Source organism: Cervus canadensis, chromosome 9, assembly GCF_019320065.1.
Source record: "Cervus canadensis isolate Bull #8, Minnesota chromosome 9, ASM1932006v1, whole genome shotgun sequence".
In the NCBI taxonomy this organism is placed as follows: Eukaryota; Metazoa; Chordata; class Mammalia; order Artiodactyla; family Cervidae; genus Cervus; species Cervus canadensis.
Genome location: NC_057394.1, coordinates 31,489,410 through 31,509,098, shown reverse-complemented (window position 1 = coordinate 31,509,098; position 19,689 = coordinate 31,489,410). Strand labels below are relative to the sequence as shown.

At 38.7% G+C, this 19,689-nt stretch overlaps 1 protein-coding gene across 1 annotated transcript; it reads right to left on the bottom strand.

Annotated features, from left to right (window-relative positions):
* Nucleotides 1–14,683: 14,683 nt before the first annotated feature.
* Nucleotides 14,684–16,428, bottom strand: LOC122447504 (5'-nucleotidase domain-containing protein 2-like). Its single transcript, XM_043478155.1, is given in 2 exon segments — nucleotides 14,684–16,270; nucleotides 16,273–16,428. Coding segments are annotated over 2 exon segments (1,665 nt in total). The 3' UTR covers nucleotides 14,684–14,761.
* Between the last annotated feature and the right edge of the window lie 3,261 nt (nucleotides 16,429–19,689).

The window sequence follows — 19,689 nt, the reverse complement described above, 5'->3', positions numbered from 1 at the left end:
TATGCTCCCAGTTATAGTGCATTAGGGTTCCCTTTTATCCACGTTCTCATTAGCTTTTGTTATCTCTTGTATTTTTGACAATAGACATTCTGACAAATGTGTGATCATACCTCTTTGTGGTTTTGATTTGCATTTTCCTGATTAGTGATGTTGAGCTTTCCATGTACCTATTGCCGTTTGTATGTCTTCTTTGGAAAAATGAATACTCAGGTCTTTAGCCCATTTGTTAATCAGGTTATTTTTGCTGTTGTTATTGAGTTATATGAATTCCTTAGATATTTTGGATACAGAACTATTATTATATAGACAGTATGCAAATATTTTGCCTTTTCATTTTGCTGATGGTTTCCTTAGTTGGGAGTCTTAAAGGCTCAGATGCTAGATATACAGTCCAAATCCTTTGCTCCTCAGGAAGAATCAAGGAGTTGAATGTTCCCTCCAAATTGTCCAGTGCTGTGTGAAAGATGGAGTTGATGGAGACAGTGTTTCATAGTGTTTCTTACACGATCTGATGTGGGTATTTTCTCTGTTGCCCCATGTGTAGAAGTTACTCAGATTGGTTCTTGATTTCTCCATGTATAGTTATACATTTGTTCTTACTGTGGGAGGAGGAAAATTCAGAGGCCTCCTAGGTTACCATCTTAGACTTCATCTCTGCCATAAATGCATATGTGCGTGCTAAGCCATTTCAGTCGTGCCCAATTCTTTGTGACCCTCTGGACTGTAGCCCACCAGGCTCCCTCTATCCATGACATTCTCCAGGAAAGAACACCAGGAGGGGTTGCGATTTCCTTCTCCAGGGTATCTTCCCAATGCAGGGATCGAAACTGAGTCTCCTGCATCTCCTGCACTGGCAGGCGGGTTCTTTATCACTAGCGTCACCTGGGAAGCCCTCTGCCATAAATACATTTTCTTAATTTCAGTAATGGAAACTTCTAGAATGTCGTTCAAATGATAGCTGAGTTATCTAGCACCAGAGTTAGTAGACTTACTAAATGCTTAATTTTATTTTTAATTTAAGGCTGATGTTTCAATTTTAATCATTTTTTTCCCTAGTGTTTGTTGAGTGATTAGATTTATTTCTACTTGCAAGCTAATCAGTGTTCCTCTTACCATTTCATGGAGTCTGGCAGAAGCTGTGAGGCTCTGAGGACAGATTCAAGCACTCTATTGCCCATGGCAAAGTAAGTAGCAGGAACATCAATGTGTCAGCTTTCTTTATCCCAAGTCCCACAGGGGTGACACAGCTTGGGCCCAAGCAGATGCCAGCACATGCAGTGGTTGGTGCTGCAGGAGGGGAACACTGAACCTCAGGAATCTGCCATTTTATGATATATAATATGTTAGCAAGCTGCTTTGCGTGCTGCAGGTAAGTTGATCAATGTAAATACCACTCTGGAAGAAGACCCAGAGAATGAATGGTCAGGGCCTTACATTCTTGGCATACCCAACAAGATATGTAGGAATGTAAAAGTTCCATGGAGGACCATCTTTTTCAAAAGTGTTTACTCTATCAGGTCCTATAACAATGCTCTGCATACATCTATATTTTTCAGCCCCATGCCACAAAGCAGGTAAAATATCATAACCTACAGACACACAAACACATTTTATCACTACACTGTCATCGTACTGATTGGGTTGAGAAATGTGACAGTTGTTCAAACTCACACATGTATAGGGACCATTCTCAAAGGCAGTCAGGCCTGATTTCCAGGACAAATCATTTCTAATATTTTGCTGTTTTCCAGTACAACATATTACTTATATTCAATAATAAAGACATAAAACAAAAGAACAGTATTTGTCAGATTTCATCAAAGTGTGGAAAAAATAGAGTTCCATTTAAGGGATTAAAAAGACAACCTATTCGAAAATAAAAACTGAGATTTGGTATTTAGTATCACCAATGCTCTGCTGGAAAATGTTCAAATATGTTTTCCTAAAGTTGATCTAAAGCTGTTTGCCAGTTTCTGGTCTTCCTACATGGCTCAGCAGTAAAGAATTCGCCTGCCAATGAAGGAGACTTGATTCAATCCCTGTGTGGGGAAGATCCCCTGGAGGAGGAAATGGCAACCCACTCCAATATTCCTGCCTGGAAAACTCCATGGACAGAAGAGCCTGGTAGACTACAGTCCATGAGATCACAAAGAGTCAAACATGACTGAGCGACTGAGCACACACACACACGTGGTGTAAATACTCAATCCATAGCCATTTCCAAGAAAGGAATGTGACATCACTGAATGTGGAGTTAGAAAGAGATGAATAAAGTTAACTTGAGATGCTACATGATATGGCTCCCCCATACAACTTGCTTCCTGTTCTGTCTTGAGGACATCACAAATATACACACAGATGGAAGTACACAAATGCATATTAAAGCAAGATGAATTGGCTCTCCATGGTACATATACATAAATTCCTTTAATTATTTCATTAATGTAAAATAGTTTCAATTATTTAATAAATTCATAAAATTATTTGGTAAACTATTAATTTATTAGCTGCTTATAACTATTTTAATAGATTCTCAAATTCTCTATATTGTACATATAAACTTTACTTTTCTCTGCTGCAACTACAGGCATGAACTCATATAACAGAATCTGAGTGATATTAGAAAAAAATACAAATGAGTGACAGTGTTAAAGACAAGTGTATTTGTCTTTGTAGAAGAGATTCTAAAAATTCAGGGTGTGAAACAACATGTGTGAAAAATCTGAACCTGAATATCTTTGGACAAAATATCTAAAAACCTGTCATTTTTCTTTAATATTTTAATGTAAAATCCTGCTATGTGAAAAAGTATAAAAGCATATCTCCAAATTAGTCATTTTTCCTAAAAGGCAGCATCAATCATATATGCTCTTATCAAGAAATAACTAGATAATATCATAAAAGTGTATCAGTTCAGTTCAGTTGCTCAGTCGTGTCCAACTCTTTGTGACCCCATGGATTGTAGCACTCCAGGCTTCCTCGACCATCCCCAATTCCCAGAGTCACTTCTTTGCATTAGGTGGCCGAACTAGTGGAGTTTCAGCTTCAGTATCACTCCCTCCAATGAATATTCTGGACTGATTTCCTTTAGGATGGAATGGTTGATCTCCTTGCAGTCCAAGGTATTCTCAAGAGTCTTCTCCAACACCACAGTTCAAAAGCATCAATTCTTCTGCGCTCAGCTTTCTTTATTTTTTTTTTTCAGCCGACTCATTTGCTGGTTCAGTGATCTTCTCCGTCTGTGCGCTCAGCTTTCTTTATAGTCCAACTCTCACATCTATACATAACTACTGGAAAACCAAAGCTTTGACTAGACAGACCTTTGTTGGCAAAGTAATGTCTATGCTTTTTAATATGCTGTCTAGGTTGGTCATAGCTTTTATTCCAAGGAGCAAGCGTCTTTTAATTCATGGCTGCAGTCACCATCTGCAGTGATTTTGGAGTCCCCCAAAATGAAGTCTGTCACTGTTTCCATTGTTTCCCCATCTATTTGCCATGAGTGATGGGACTGGATGCCATGATCTTAGTTTTCTGAATGTTGAGTTTTAAGCCAACTTTTTCTCTCTCCTCTTTCACTTTCATCAAGAGGCTCTTTAGTTCTTCACTTTCTGCCATAGGTTGGTGTCATCTGCGTATCTGAGGTTATTGATATTTCTCCCAGAAATCTTGATTCCAGTTTGTGCTTCATTCAGTCCAGCATTTCTCATGATGCACTCTGCATATAAGTTAAATAAGCAGGGTTACAATATACAGCCTCGATGTCCTCCTTTCCTGATTTGGAAACAGTCTGTTCTTCCATGTCAAATTCTAACTGTTGCTTCTTGACCTGCATACAGATTTCTCAGGAGGCAGGTCAGGTGGTCTGGTATTCCCATCTCTTTAAGAATTTTCCAGGTTTGCTGTGTTCCACACAGTCAGAGGCTTTGGTATAGTCAATGACGCAGAAGTAGATGTTTTTCTGGAACTCTCTTGCTTTTTTGATGATCCAGTGGATGTTGGCAATTTGATCTCTGGTTCCTCTGCCTTTTGTAAATCCAGCTTGAACATCTGGAAGTTCACTGTTCACATACTGCTGAAGAATGGTTTGGAGAATTTTGAGCATTACTTGGCTAGCGTGTGAGATGAGTGCAATTCTGCAGTAGTTTGAGTATTCTTTGGCATTGCCTTTCTTTGGGATTGGAATGAAAACTGACCTTTTCCATCCTGTGGCCACTGCTGAGTTTTCCAAATGTACTGGCATATTGAGCGCAGCACTTTAACAGCGTCATCTTTTAGGTTTTGAAATAGCTGAAGTGGAATTTCATCACCTCCACTAGCTTTGTTCATAGTGATGTTTCCTAAGGCCCACTTGACTTCGCATTCCAGGATGTCTGGAAAGTCTGTAGGAAAGTGATAGTTCTGCTTTCAGGCTGCATCTGCCAATTCCCACATATTATACATGATTACATTGAACCCAGATTTTTGGACAACAGAGAATAAGATTTGGAGTTTGAAAGAAGTGAAGCAAAAAATCATGAATTTGCTAGTTATTGGAGGTTCAGTTTATAATTTCAAGTTTATTTAAATCTGAATATCCTTATGACCTTGAATTGAATTCAGAGGCAAGAAAGCTTGCAATCTACAGAGCAGAATTTTGCTAAATACCATCCTAGGGACACACTGTATTCTAATTTTATCTTTGCTGTTGACATTTCTTTTTACTGTATCTCAGATGACAGCCATAAATGAAAGAACAATTACATTTTAAAGGAAAAGGCATGGAGGCTGACATCTGATTTAGAATCATTGAGAATTAGTAAACCTCACTTTGTGGGAATAAACCTTTTTGCAAACTAGTAAACTGACCAATAGTGTTTCCATTGTAATTTGGAGATTCAATTTTATTTGCACTCTAGAGGAAACTTTAATAGGCATTCAGACATTATAATTGTTAGCTCACATTTGTTTATAACTACATATTAACAGAAATATAAAAGGGTATAACTTAAAAACTCCTATGTCCTCTCCATTTCCCCTTATTTCAATTTTTGGATTGTCATGGAGTGTCTGGGAATTCAGTATTTTAAAAGAGCTAAGGTAGAACTAGGCTACCATTAATTTTAGTAGTCAAGGCAGATGTTTTGTGGGGACCAAAGCTGTGTCCATAATGAATAGAAAGAGATTTTGGTGCCTGAAGCCATACGGAAATCAGCCCTAAGATTCAACGTCTGTATGTGTGCATAGACAGCCTCTGACCGCTGGACTTATATCTTCACATTAACAACTCTTCTACTGAATTTGATCAGTTGCATTTGACTATATAAAACTGTATTGTGCATGGTTTTGGTGCTGGTATGATCAGCAGACAAACCTATATATTTCAAGGAGAATAATGCATGTATATATATATAGTAGTAAGTTCCTTACAGTGAATGATGATATAAAACATATGCACAGTAAAGAGATATTTGTGTGTATGTGCATAATTATGTGCCAACATCCATGTTCACATTCAACTGAAGTGGTAATTCCACTTGAATGGAGAAATAACTGCACTACACAGGTGGATAGAGGAGAAGCTATACATTAGTCTACAAAATACCTCATAAAGTCTTTGACCTTCTTTTTGATATATTTTGCCCTTCCTTTTTCTGCAAGGTTACCTTTGGTGTTTTTTTACTTCTGTTAGTTGGGAGTTTGGTGACTGAAATAATTACACCTGCATATCCTTATGGAAAGCCTTGAGGATCTTTAGCCAAAATATAAAAGAAAATCCATATATAAAATTAGGTAACCCCCCCTCCCTGACAAAAACAATATGTGATATTTTTAGAGATGAGTGTAATTTTTTCAAGAAAGTATCAGGAATTTAAGATATCAAGACACATGCTCCATAAGAGTAGTGGCAGAGGCTATAAAGTGGGCATTTGTAGGCAGGGCATCCATATTTTTCTCTATGAATAAAATGTCAAATTATATGGTGATTTAGAATGCTTTTATTGAATGACAAAGATCCTGTAAAGAGTAATGATAGCACACATTTATCAAGAGCTTACCATGTGTCAGACATTTTTTTCAAGTTAGTCATACATATTAACTTATTGAAGCTTCATGGTAGCACTTTGGATATGTTTGCAATTATTCTATTTTCTTATTTTTACAGAACAAAATAGAATATAGACTGGTTGATTTGTCCTAGGCTCTACAGATAATGGGGCTTCCCCCGTGGTTCAACGATAAAAAATCCACCTGCAATGCTGCAGATGTAGGCAACACGGGTTTGATCCCTGGGTCAGGAAGATCCCCTGGAGGAGGGCATGCTAACCCACTCTAGTATTCTTGCCTGGAGAATCCCATGGACAAAGAAGCCTGGTGGACTACAGTCCATTGGGTCTCACAGAGTCAGATACAACTGAAGCAACTTAGCATGCACACAAGCCACAGGTTAAACGTAGCAGAGTCTAGAACTCAATCTCACAAATTTACCATTGCACTATTAAGTGTTTCATGATCATTTTCACAAATGTCCCTGTCTCTTCTGCTGTAGTTCCAAGAGTGAAAATGGACTTTAGGAATTTAGCTAACAACTCCATTTTAATTACATTTCCAAAATGAAATGTTGTTTGACCTTTAAGTTATAACATACACAGCATTCTTAGGCAAATAGAAATTAAAGTACAACCAGCATAGATATGTCTGCTTTCTTAACACTTGTATGACCAGCCTTGCCTGCCAATTAGAAAGTGCTCCATAGGTATTTATCGAATGAATGGATGAGATGAAGGTTTTAATCACATTCTGATTCATTCATTTGACTGGTTATTTTTCATTTGTTTATTAAAATTAAAGTATAACTGACCTACAATATTATATTCATTCCTGCTTATTTTTCTCAGTATCTATTGCTCAATGAGTCCTGGTACTATACTCTACACCTGAAGATGTAAAAATATATGGGCTGAGTCTTGAGGAGCTCAGGATCAAGCACAAGTAGAGACAGATGTTATAAAAATGTGACAAATAAATAAAACAGAATTTGAATATGTCCTTACCAATGATTCTCAGGGAAGTATGTTTCCTATATGAAAATAATGAGGGTTTTAAGCCAATCTTTCAACATTATAAAATGTTTTAAAAAATGAGTTAAAGAACTCTGAAGAAGACGGGGCTATACTCTCAGCTGGTAGTGATATTATGTTAGGACCAAGGCTTGTTGGTGTTGTTTAGTCACTAAGCCGTGTCCAACTCGTTTGTGACCCCATGGATTGTAGCCCATCAAGCTCCTCTTTTCATGGGATTTTCCAGGCAAGAATATTGGGGTAGGTTCCCATTTCCTTCTCCAGGGGATCTTCCCAACCCAGGGAGGACCAAGGCTACGTGACAGTAAATGAGCTTCACAAAGAATTGATGAACAGTTGAACCAAATACTGAATCTGAAATACCATTCCAGAAGACAGGGAAAAGTCAATGCAATTGCCATAGGTAATAATTAAAATGAAGCACTTGGGGTTGATATAATCTGGAAAATTGTGCAGGATCATATTTCCTATCACAGAACCTTTTATTCTGAAATCAAAGCATACTTTCCCCAAAGGTAAATATTAAATTATGAGACTCATTATAAGTAAAATTAAGCAATTTGACATGCTCAGAAGAAATCTGAAACACATAGACAATTCCATGGTATTGCAAAACTTGGCATAAAGAAAAAATAATGTCTTTGGGTATAAGAACAAAGAAAATATTTCGTGTTGACTTCTGGCAGGTAAATAATAAAACACTAGATAACAAACAGGGTGATTTTTCTTCAAGAAATAGTGTTTCTTCCTCAAATTGTCTTTTGTAAAACCTCCACCCAACATGTATTAATGATGTCTCCTAAATTATACCAGGAGAGAAATGAAAGCACCGCTCCTTGTAAAACAAGGCTGCCTCATCCTCTCCCACAGCTAGTTAGCTTTCTTCCTCACCATTCATCTTCTTCTGTGATTCTAAAGAGAATAATAAAATTCTGTTCTCTAATTAGGGAAGGATTTTTAAATTTGTCTTGAAATGTGTGAACTGCTGACATTTTCCTTTTACATTTAAAAGACTACCACGGCAATTACTAAGGCTTTGACTGAGCTCAATGGTGAACAAACACACCAGAACAAAGCCAGGCAAGTTTAAAAAGTCATAGCCCCAGTTGCTCCCTAATAGTTCAATTATATTTCTCATGAAAAATATTTTCTGTAAGTCTGTCAGCCTAGTTATTGTGTTAGTTTGCTTCTGTGACAGCGTGGGGGAACTACAGGATCCTCTGGGCTGTTCATTAGGAGAGGATGACACAGATGAACATCTGCAGTATGAAGAAGAGGGTTGGTAGCAAAGAGGAAATTGAAGATAAATTTCAATTTTTCACGACATCTCAGATTGGGTGGAGATTGGCAGAGAAGGGCACTTACACCTTTTCCACCTAAAATTTACTTTAATTCAAGCAAAAATTAGAGATCACATATCCCAAATATAGGTAAAATTGAAACAGTGAAAATCAGCCTTCTAGATATAATCCTGAAAGGTGCTAGACTGGTACTATAGAAAGTATAATCCTCAGTTCCAAGGGGCCAAGGAGCTGTTGGACACAAGAGACAACAGGGATGATGTGAAAGCAGATGTTAGAACACATCTGCCAAGCCCAGAGGTAATTGGCAACAGGAAAAGCTCAAAGCATTTGGAAGCTGTTATCTCTTGGAACAGAAACAACTGTTTGTGGGTGAAAGGTACTCCAGAAAACTACAAACAGAAATTTCCCCTGACAGTCACTGCTGAAATAATGCAGTGATAAAGAACCCATCTGCCAATGCAGGAGACATGGGTTTGATTCCTGAGTTGGGAAGATCCCCTGGAGGAGGGCATGGCAACCCACTCCAGTGTTCTTGCCTGGAGAACCCCATGGACAAAGAGGCCAGGTAGACTACAGTCCATAGGGTCACCAAGAGTCAGCCATGACCGAAGTGACTTGTACTTGAGGGGTGGTGACAGGCAGGTGAGAATCTTGGGCACATATTCTTTGATCTGAGCTTCCTGGGTAGCTCACTCATGTGAGGGTCAGGGCTGAACTCAGCCTGATTTTTCCATTTGTTAGGTAGTGAGAAGGTGTACATGAAGACAAAGTGTAATACATCTAGGACATAGGAGAAGGGGGAAACCTTCATCCTGAGTCTGAGAGATGTCAGCCCTGCTTTCGGATCTGATAAAATTTAACCTTGGAGACCAGAGGTTTTTGTCACTAATGCTATTGAAAGTCAGATGCTCTGACCTTGGCATCATTCTTGAGGGCCAGAGAAAATTATTTGTCTCTGGGAAAGTTGGTGAGGTGGAAGATTAGAAAACAGGTTGAAGCCCTATCTCAGGTGTAGTGACTGAACTGTAACCTGGCTCTGAGTGCAGAAGCTAGAACCTCAACAAAACTGTGGTGTTCATAGGGGGTAATTTTCATTGCGAGATGATTAGTGTTGGCTAAACAGTAATTTCCATTTAGTTTATTTGATCAGAAATTTGGAGGGGGCAGGGTATTTAGAATCCTGAGGTACGTTTTAACTTTAACAATGCATTTATTCCAATAAACAATGTTAGCAATCATTTCAAGTACTCAGACCACATTTTTTAAGGAAATTAGTTTCTAATGGATTGAAAGGAAGTCGTTCATGCAATTATATTACACTGTTTTTATTTTTTGAGTTGCCAAAAGAATTAGTTTTTCAGATTCAAGGAACAGTATATTTACTATTTGTAAAGGCATTTTTAAAATTATGCCTTCTGAAATTTCCTAGAGTTGATCAACACATACCTACAGATATTTCCTAATCTGAACATATTTTTCAATAGATTCACTCTTTTCCACACATTCTCCTCAACTGCTCTCCAAGTGCCCATGGATGAATGATTTTTTCTCATAATCATTGCTGACTTAAATGGCCACTCATTCCAGGATTTTTGCCTGGAAAATTCCATAGACAGAGGAGCCTGGTGGGCTATGGTCCAGGGCATCACAAAAGAGTTGGACACGACTGAGTGATTGAGCACAATGTTGATTTGACTTTGTGAAACCACACTACAAAGAAGATGAGTAGAGAAATTTTACCATCATATATCTATTTAAATATAGTTGTAATAATTTTTATGTACAGAAAATATTATATAATTTACATAATACAATTAAACATTATAATATTTAATAGCAAAAAAGAGGAAGCATTTATAGAAACCTCCTCAGGAACAGATGGTGATATATACTCAAATTATGAAGAATTACTGATATAGGTTCAAGCCACCATCATATTTCCTATTATCTGAAAATCCTTTTGATACTGTGGTTAAGCTATATTATGTATGATTTTAATTTTCTCAAAATTTTGTGAAGGTTTATTTTATGGCAAAGAATATAGGCTACCTTGGTATTTATTCCATGGGTCTTGAAAAGAATATGTTATCTTGCTGTTGCAAGGTAGATTATTCTATTAACATCAATTAGATATTATTGTTGAATGGTGTTATTGATTTACTCAATAGCCTTTCTGGTTTTTAGCTATTCTATCTCAAATCCCAGCTATAAAACTCCTGTGATTTGGAAAACAATTACATATTTTTTGAAATTCAGCTTTTTCACCTTTAAAGTGGGTTCTAAAATACCTACTTTTCATCATTCTTAAAAAAAATACAAATAAGGATAAAATATTTGCCATATCACAGATATTTTAAATAATTAGAGCCTCTACTATCTTTTAATTATGAGGACCTAGCAGATAAGGTAATTGACTCTCTGCTTGACAAATAGTCTCTGGCTTATCCCATCTGACATTTGAAACATCCAGGTGTTACCTTGTCTATTTCTTCCAGAAGTTATTTCAAATATTCCTACTAATAAAAAATTATTGTTTGGGATAGTATTAGTTTTATATTAGAAACAGAAAAGATATAGCTCTTAATGAAGAAAAACTCAAATTGGAGCAAACAGTATAGACAGAAAACTTAAGAAAAAGCAAAATAACTTTAATGAAAAATAAGAAAAATACTTCCAGAAAAAAAAGGAGCAATTACTGTTATCCTTGGTTCAATTAAAAGCAGTGTCATACAAAAGCTGGTATTCCAGTTTTCTCTTGAATAGTTAGTAAAACTATGAAAGGCAGATATGGGAGCCAGGGATATTCCAAGTGAAGAATGCATAAAGTGTGTAAAGAACAATTATGCTTTATTTTGGCCACATTATTTGGTTAAACAGAAAGGTAATATGAAGTAAGTGTGAAGAAATTGTATAGCATGAAAAATTTGTTATTTAATATAACATGCTAAGAATTTTGGTCCTAATAATAAAAGGAAAAAGCCATAAAAAGCTTGACAGCTGGTGATTTATAATATAAGGACTGTAATCCACTGGCTTGAAAAGTGATGAAAAAGTGGAAATTAACACAAAATGTGCATGTTTAAGAGATACAACTTCAAAAATAAAATAATTTATAGAGACACAATTCTGACCTAAGGAGGATAAAATTGACAGTGTCGTCTTAATGTTCTTATTTAGTAACTATGCTTTGAAATCACTAATTGGCTTACCCACTTATACACTATAATCTAATATCGTTTTCTTAATTGCACACTTCAGCAAATTGGAAAGTTAACAGTTACCTGAAAGCATGACTATTTTGCAGATATAGAAATGCTAATTAGAATGGTTATTTTCAATTTTGTATTGGACTCTCTAAACTCTTCTGAACATAACACAGTACAATTATTTTTTAAAATGTTTTATTCTAAAGTGATCTTACTCTAGCTAATATTGGCATTGAGTGAGTGTGAGTTCGACAGATCAGTGATGACAGATTTCCAAGTGCTATATATGTGGAAAACTATGTCTTCTTTTGACAAAGCATAGTTATAGGGGGAAAAAAGACAGGATTTAGGAAAAGAAAACTACTGGTAGAAGTTTTAAACCCTGGATAACTCTGTTACTGTGTTTGACTTTGAGGAAAGTAAATATTCTCTTTGACCTCTTTTTCATCTTCTTTAAAGCAGGGGAAATTAATCCCTGCTCTCAAAGTTGTGTGAATATCAAGAAAGAATATACTATACAATATACAGAATATATAATCATATTCTATTTTTACTATTGTTAGTTAATTCTCCAGATTATTTTTACAAGTGTTTTTGTTATGAATGAATTTCTTCTGTACCATATTCCTAATTCAATCTTTGTTAAGAAAAGGATATTTCTGTCTTGCTTGCTGTTCAGAAACCTGGTCTAACTGTTACTTCTGTTACCCACAAATTTATAATTTTGACATATTTCTCATACTTCATTTGACCATGATATCTAAATATAATCTATTTTTAGTTAATTCTATTTTTCAAACTTAAGAGAAGATCTTTTCAAAACTGACCAACTTGATCTGATCAATAGTTGATGACCCTCTCCTGCTAGTTAAAATTACCCTCATTGGGAAACACTGAACATACTGCAAATGTGAACAGCATTCCCAAATTCAAGCCAGAAATCTAATTATCTACAGGACATTTAAATATCCAAGCTAATAATCTCATTCATATTGGAACCATGTATAAAGAACAGTTATGCAAAACCACAGTTCTGAAATTAATTTCCTAGTCCACCACTTCCATTTGCTATGGTCTTTCTTTTTTTGGTAAACTCTTCTTTGCTTTTGTTGTGGCTATTTTGATTTTCTGTTTCTTTCTTTAGTCTTCATTCTTGGCTGCATTTTCACAGCAATGAAACTTACTCAGATCCACAATGGTTTAAATTTCTTTTCTTTCTGCTCTTTCTTCTCTGCCCGTCTGCAGCAGACAGCCTTGGATCACTGTGGTCCTAGCACATGCCGATTCCAGCAACGCACCTTACACAGAGCACTGCTAATAGGCTTACACTGGCCACAGGAAGAAGGACTAAATAAATACGAAGCTGCGGTGTCCCATACTTTCTCTTTGATCCACGTAGTAAACGTTATGATGACATTTTGTCTGTCATACTGCCAAAATATAGTTATTCTTAATTTATTCTTTATCATACATAGCCTACCTTGAATTTAGAAATTAAGGTTTTTTAATTCAATATACTGGAATATTTCTGACATAAGTGATTGCGTTTGAAGTAACATAAAATATGCCTATGTCAATGTCCAATTTATTACATGCAAGCAGTAAATCTACAGTGTCTTCAAGTTACTGTTTCATCATAATGTGAATTTGATATTCTCCACTAAAGGAATAACAAAGCTCTATGTTTTTGTCTAATATAATAATTCTAAAGGGGCATTGTAGAAAATCTAAATTATATGATAAATGTAATACTATTTATCATATTTAATCATTTACCATGATTTAGTACTTTTCCACTGGTTGCAGTGCTCTGAAAATCTCTGTAGGAACTTTGAATAATCTGTATTATGGTTCAAAAAATAATTGTGCCTTACATTTATATTGCTTCATGGTTCATAAAACATTTTTTGATATATTATCTCACTTTATTTGACACTCAGAAAATACTGCCAGAAAGGAACGCCAATGTATCAACATTATATAGAAGAAAACTGAAACTCACAGATAATAATTTTACCAAACTCATAGAATAGTATAGTATAATATGGGGCGACTAAAGTGGAGCCTCATTGTTATCTCAATGTCCAGTACAGATGCAGATGGTGACTGCAACCATGAAGTTATAAGACGCTTGCTCCTTGGAAGAAAAGTCAGGAGCAACCTAGAGAGCATATTAAAAAGCAGAGACATTACTTTGCCAACAAATGTCTGTCTAGTCAAGGCTATGGTTTTTCCAGTAGTGATGAATGGATGTGAGAGTTGGACTATAAAGAAAGCTGAGTGTCAAAGAATTGATGCTTTTGAACTGTGGTGTTGGAGAAGACTCTTGAGAATCCCTTCGACTGCAAGGAGATCTAACCAGTCCATCCTAAAGGAAATCAGTACTGAATACTCATTGGAAGGACTAATGCTGAAGCTGAAGCTGAAACTCCAATACTTTGGCCACCTGATGTGAAGAACTGACCCATTAGAAAAGACCCTGATGCTGGGAAAGATTGAAAGCAGGAGGAGAAGGGGACGACAGAGGATGAGATGGTTGGATGGCATCACTGACTCAATGCACATGAGTTTGAGTAAACTCCGGGAGTTGGCAATGGACAGGGAGGCCTGGCGTGCTGCAATCCATGGGGTCACAAACAGTTGGACATGACTGAGTGACTGAACTAAACTGTCCAGTACAAGAGGCATCAGAATATCATAACTGCAGTGGATAAAGGGAATATATGTTTAGTGGTGAGAATGTTGCAGGGAATACAGAATTAAAACAACAAATGTAGTACACATGAAACATACAGTGTTATAAATTAATATTAATTCAATTTAAAACAACTAAAAATAATAAGTTTAACTTAAAAATAAATTAATTTTTTAAATAAAAAGAAAACTGGATTCTCCAGAATGGTTTTGTTGCTCATATATTTCAGTACAACTAAAATTTCATTCTTCAGTATAAAGAACAACTTTTTTCTGTCCTATGAAATCTCCCTCATTACATGAATAAGAAAAAAACTCTCCATTGGCTTGTTTCCAATTGATGTCTACAGTTATTATAACAATCATATAAACTAAGTTTTATTGCTTACACTCTAACCTATGTTATTTTTCTTTTTTTTTCCACGAGGGAGACGGCTTTTATTGCCCGGAGAGGGCGGGACAGGTGGGGCTGGGCCTGATCCAGACAATAAAGGTACTCTCAGCGGATGTGCGCCATGTCCCCCAGGAAGGGCGTCTTCATGCAGCCCGTGCAGAGCTGGTCCATCCAGAGTGGCGCCTCGTGCTGCAGGGGCGTGCGGCGCGGGTAGAAGGTGAAGTCCACGCGGTAGTTGAGCAGGCAGCTGAGGGAGGCCATGTAGAGGTCGGAGAAGCGCACGAGGCGCCGGGAGAAGTAGGTGGGGTTGTGGAAGGTGCGGAAGATGCTCCCGAACTGGGCGTTGAACAGGGCCTTGGTGACGCACCTCAGCTCCTGCCGCTCCTTCATCCAGGCGGCCAGCACCTGCCGCGACTCGGCATCCTGGTAGGTCTGCATGCGCTCCAGCAGCCCGGTGAGCGCCTGCTGCCACGTCAGCGAGTGCATGTACTGCTCTGTGTTGATGATGCGGGTCTCGCGCTCCAGCTCGGGGATGATGGCGCCCGTGCGCCAGCCGCGCCGCAGCATGAGGTCCGCCAGGTCGCTGTAGAGGTGGTCCCCGAAGTAGAGCACTCGGGGGCCGCGCCACTCCGTCAGCCGCAGGAAGTCGAACAGGTTTCCCTGCCGGTAGATCTTGCCCTTTTCCAGGCGGGTGATGCGGTCCCAGTGCAGCGAGCCCTTCTCATCAAGTTTCCTGAAAGGCTTGCGTCGGTCGGTGAAGAAGCTGGGCTTGTCCGCCTGGACGATGACCACGTCAAAGAGCTGGCGCCAGTCGGGACCCACCATGTGCCGCATCCCCTTGTCCACGAAGCTGAAAGGACTGTTGGTGATGAGGAACAGCTGCTTCCCGTGGGCCACCAGGCGGCTCAGCACAGCGAACGTCTCGTCCCCTCGCAGGATGTACTTCTCCATGTCCCGCGCGATCCACTGGTACATGAGGCCCTTCACGTGCACGTCCCGAATGGCATCTGTCACATCCTTGTAGAGGTGCGCTTGGTCAAACTCCAGGCCGTGGCCCAGGAAGTGGTCCACCACGCAGGAGAGCAGTGCCATCTCTGGCAGTGAGAAGATGTCCATGAACTGCTTGATGGAGGGGCCCTTGCCATAGAAGCCACTCATCTGGTAGAGGGGGATGTGCTGGGTGCCCCCGTAGAGCTCGATCACCTCTTCGTCTGACACAGGCTGGAGGCCCCTGTAGGCGGTCCCCAGCTGCACGTAATGGAAGGCGTCAATCTTCATCAGAAGGCTCTTCTGAATATCGTAGTGCAGGCCGCGGATAGCAAAGCTGGGGTTGTAGTCATACTTCCGAATGCCCTCTGGGTACTTGTAGTGCTCGACCAGGATGTCACGGGCGGCATTGAAGATCTCCGGGTGCAGCGTGTCCGAGTACTGGGCCAGGGTGTAGTCGTAGTCGAAGCCTTAGACCTCGACGTCGCGCAGGCTGATCTCGTTGTTGGCATAGATGGCCGCGGGGTTCAGGAGACTGCAGACCTCAGGGGGCAGGAGGTCGTGCACCAGTCTCCGCATGTCTTGGTATCGAGCCCACAGGTGTGCGCTGGGCTCGGCGGCGCCGCCGGGGCGGGCGCGGAACGCGGGGCGCCCGGGCAGTGGGCGCCGGGCCCCGGGGGGCCGCAACCAGGGCAGGAGGGCGAGGACGAGGAGGCTCGCGGCCCGCCGTGGTCTCGGCGCGGCAGCCAGCGCCGAGCGGCCGCCCGCAACCCCGCACCCGCCATGCCCGCTGCACGCCGCCCGCGCAGCCCTCGGCCCTCAGGCCAGTCCGCCGCGCCTATTTTTCTTTTTTTTAACCTACTTTATTTTTCAATCCCATTCGTGACAATTTTTTTTGACAATTTTTTTTTAACTTTTATTTATTTTTATTAGTTGGAGGCTAATTACTTTAGTGGTTTTTGTCATACATTGACATGAATCAGCCATGGATTTACATGTATTCCCCATCCCGATCCCCCCTCCTTCCTCCCTCTCCACCCGAGACTTAAGCCCAAAACCTGAGAACACCAATTTTTTTAATATAACCTTCTTCATACACATTTCATATACCTCCTGCCTTCCTTTTTCTCACTGTATGTGTTTGCTCATGCTCACACTCAGTTGTGCCTGACCCTGTGAGACCCTATAGACTGGAGCCCGCCAGGCTCCTCTGTCCACGGGGATTCTCCAGGCAAGAATACTGGAGTGGGTTGCCATTTCCTCCTCCAGGGATTTAAGTGCTGTGAGTGTTGACTTACCTACAAACTGTATGCTTCTTACAATCACAAATATATTTAGATATCAAAATAATGAAATGAATGCCTATTCTACAGTAACTGGTACACACAAATACACGATGGTGACCCGTACATATATGCTGAAATAAATATTAAATTAACACTGGCGGAGTAACTAGCTTATTACACAAGCTGGATGATGTAAGTGTTCACAGAGAAACAGACTTTAGACATCCTTACTGTTAACCTTTAAAACCTGAAGTCTTAGCTTATTTCTTTCTGACCAGTGGATAAAACTGGGCAGGTGCTCAGGTCACTGTGTAACTCGAGAGTCCCCTTTAGTTTGATACAACAAATTTTAAACCTTAGTACAAATTTTAAACATTTAAAACTTTTCCTCTTTGTTAACCAATTCAGGCCCTCTGTGTGAATGCTTCAGTATGGAGGGAAGTATGCTGATGTCCTTTCAATCTCTTCTTTCTCTCCTGCTTATTTCCTGAAGGCTTGGATTCTTGAGGAGTAGAAATGCAGAGAAGGAAAAGATGTTAAGGTGTAGGGAAGACCTCACTAAACTGTTACAGTTATAAACTGGCCTTATCTTCTCATGGTGGATTCTAAATCAAAATCTTTTCCTCTTAAGGTACTTTTGTGGGTTTCTCAGATATATTTTCCAGGAGTCAGTCTTTCTTCTGGGTCAGTTTTACCCCTCCATGCTGCCCTGGTGCATACCTGTCCAAAGGGAAACATGTAACTTTGCCCCACTTTTGCTGAAAATACAGTTGCAACTAAAATATTCCTCTTGCTCTATTCAGCCACCTCAGGCAAGTTGAGCTGCAAATCCTTTTCTTAAAAAATTGAAGTCTAGTTGATTTACAATATTGTGCTAGTTTCAGGTGTAAAGCAAAGTGATTCTGTTTCATATTTATATTTTATATATATATATATATATGTACACACACATTCAGTTTTATATACATTTATGTACTTGTCATTATCATTCAGTTGTTAAGTCAAGTCAGACTCTGCCACACCATGAATTGCATCACTCCAGGCTTTGCAATCTTTTACTATATCCCAGGGTTTAGACAAATTCATATCTAATGAGTAGGGAATGCTATCAAACCATCTCATCCTCTGCTGTCCCCTCCTCCTTCTGCCTTCACTCTTTCCCAATGTCAGGGTCTTTTCCAATTAGCCGGCTCTTCACATCAGGAGGCCAAAGCATTGGAGCTTCAGCATAAGTCCTACCAATGAATATTCAGGATAGATTTCCTTTAGGATTGACTGATTTGATCTCCTTGCAGTTCAAGGGACTCTCAAGAGTCTTCTCCGGACTTTCCCCCCCACATTTTGAAAGCATCAATTCTTCGGCACTCAGCCTTCCTTATGGTCCAACTCTCACGTCTATACATGACTACTGGAAGAACTATAACTTTGACTGCATATGATTATTTTCCATTATGGTTTACTATAAGATACTGAATACAGTTTCCCGTGCTATTCAGCAAGTTCTTATTGCTTATCTATTTTATGTATAGTAATTTGTATAGGTTTTTTATTTTCAAACTTCTACCAACAAATGTCAGTCACCAGTGTTGCAGTCAAAAGTGTAGGTCTACTTAAGACTTATTTGAAGTGGCTCTGGTGGGGCTTGAGACATGGAATTGAGCAATTGCAGTGGTATCATCAGCGGAGTCCTGAGAATGTCTTACTGGCTATAAGAACTTGATTCCACCTTTCCCCTTTAGCTCTAGACCAAGACTTGTCTTGTGAGCTACTTAAAAGTCTTCCCATAAAAATATTTTTTTTATAAGTTAACAGCTAATGCATCTTCCTATAAAATTATAATAAAACCTAGTTTTATAAAATAAAAATTAATGAGTTACTAGAACAGCAACATTATATAAGTGTCTAATTTTTTTTTTACTTCTATTACTATTGCAAAGTTACTATATGATGCACTTGCTAAGCCATCACCCTGAACTTTCTTCTTGCCATGAAGGTGAGAAAAATGTAGTAAACTAATAAAGTATAATTTAGTAACTCCAATTCAGTACCCATCATATTTCTTTCAATTACCACTACTCACACAAAAATATTGACCCATATCTTAATTACTAATGATAGGAGGTAAAATAAGTAGTGCAATGTTGAAGCTGAAAATTTAGAAATTAAAACCATGTAGAAATTCAGAATGATGGTGTTTAATAAATACAGTGTAAAACACACACCGAATTTAAGACATCATATTCTGTAATTATATGCTATATGGAAAATGGTCACATGCCATTGTCACAAAATTGACAAGACTGTATTGATGGTGAGACTTGTAAAGAGGAAAATATTTAAAATTTTACAACTGACCTTTATGGCAGTTTCATAGTTCAGTAACAAATGAGCTAATTTTGCAAAATTTATGCTCCTATGATAGTCATCCTTGCCTAGACAAGTTTGAAAGTGCTGCAACTTATATAATGTCAAGCCATTTGTGGTCTAATCTTATCACTTATAAATTAACAACAAGTGCAATAGACCAAACTCTAATTGAAAAGGACTTTAAATCTCTATAGAAGACATTCAAAATGCCAAAAATGTGTTTTTAATACAGAAAGAACTTCTAAAATTCTTCTTCATATTATATGCTACACACATTATTAGCATGACCCCTAATTTCTCGTTTCCTCTACAATGTCCATTAAAATTTCCATCTATATCAGCCTGGGCTGGATTTACATTTTTCAATCTATTCACCTAAGACTTCTGGATCTT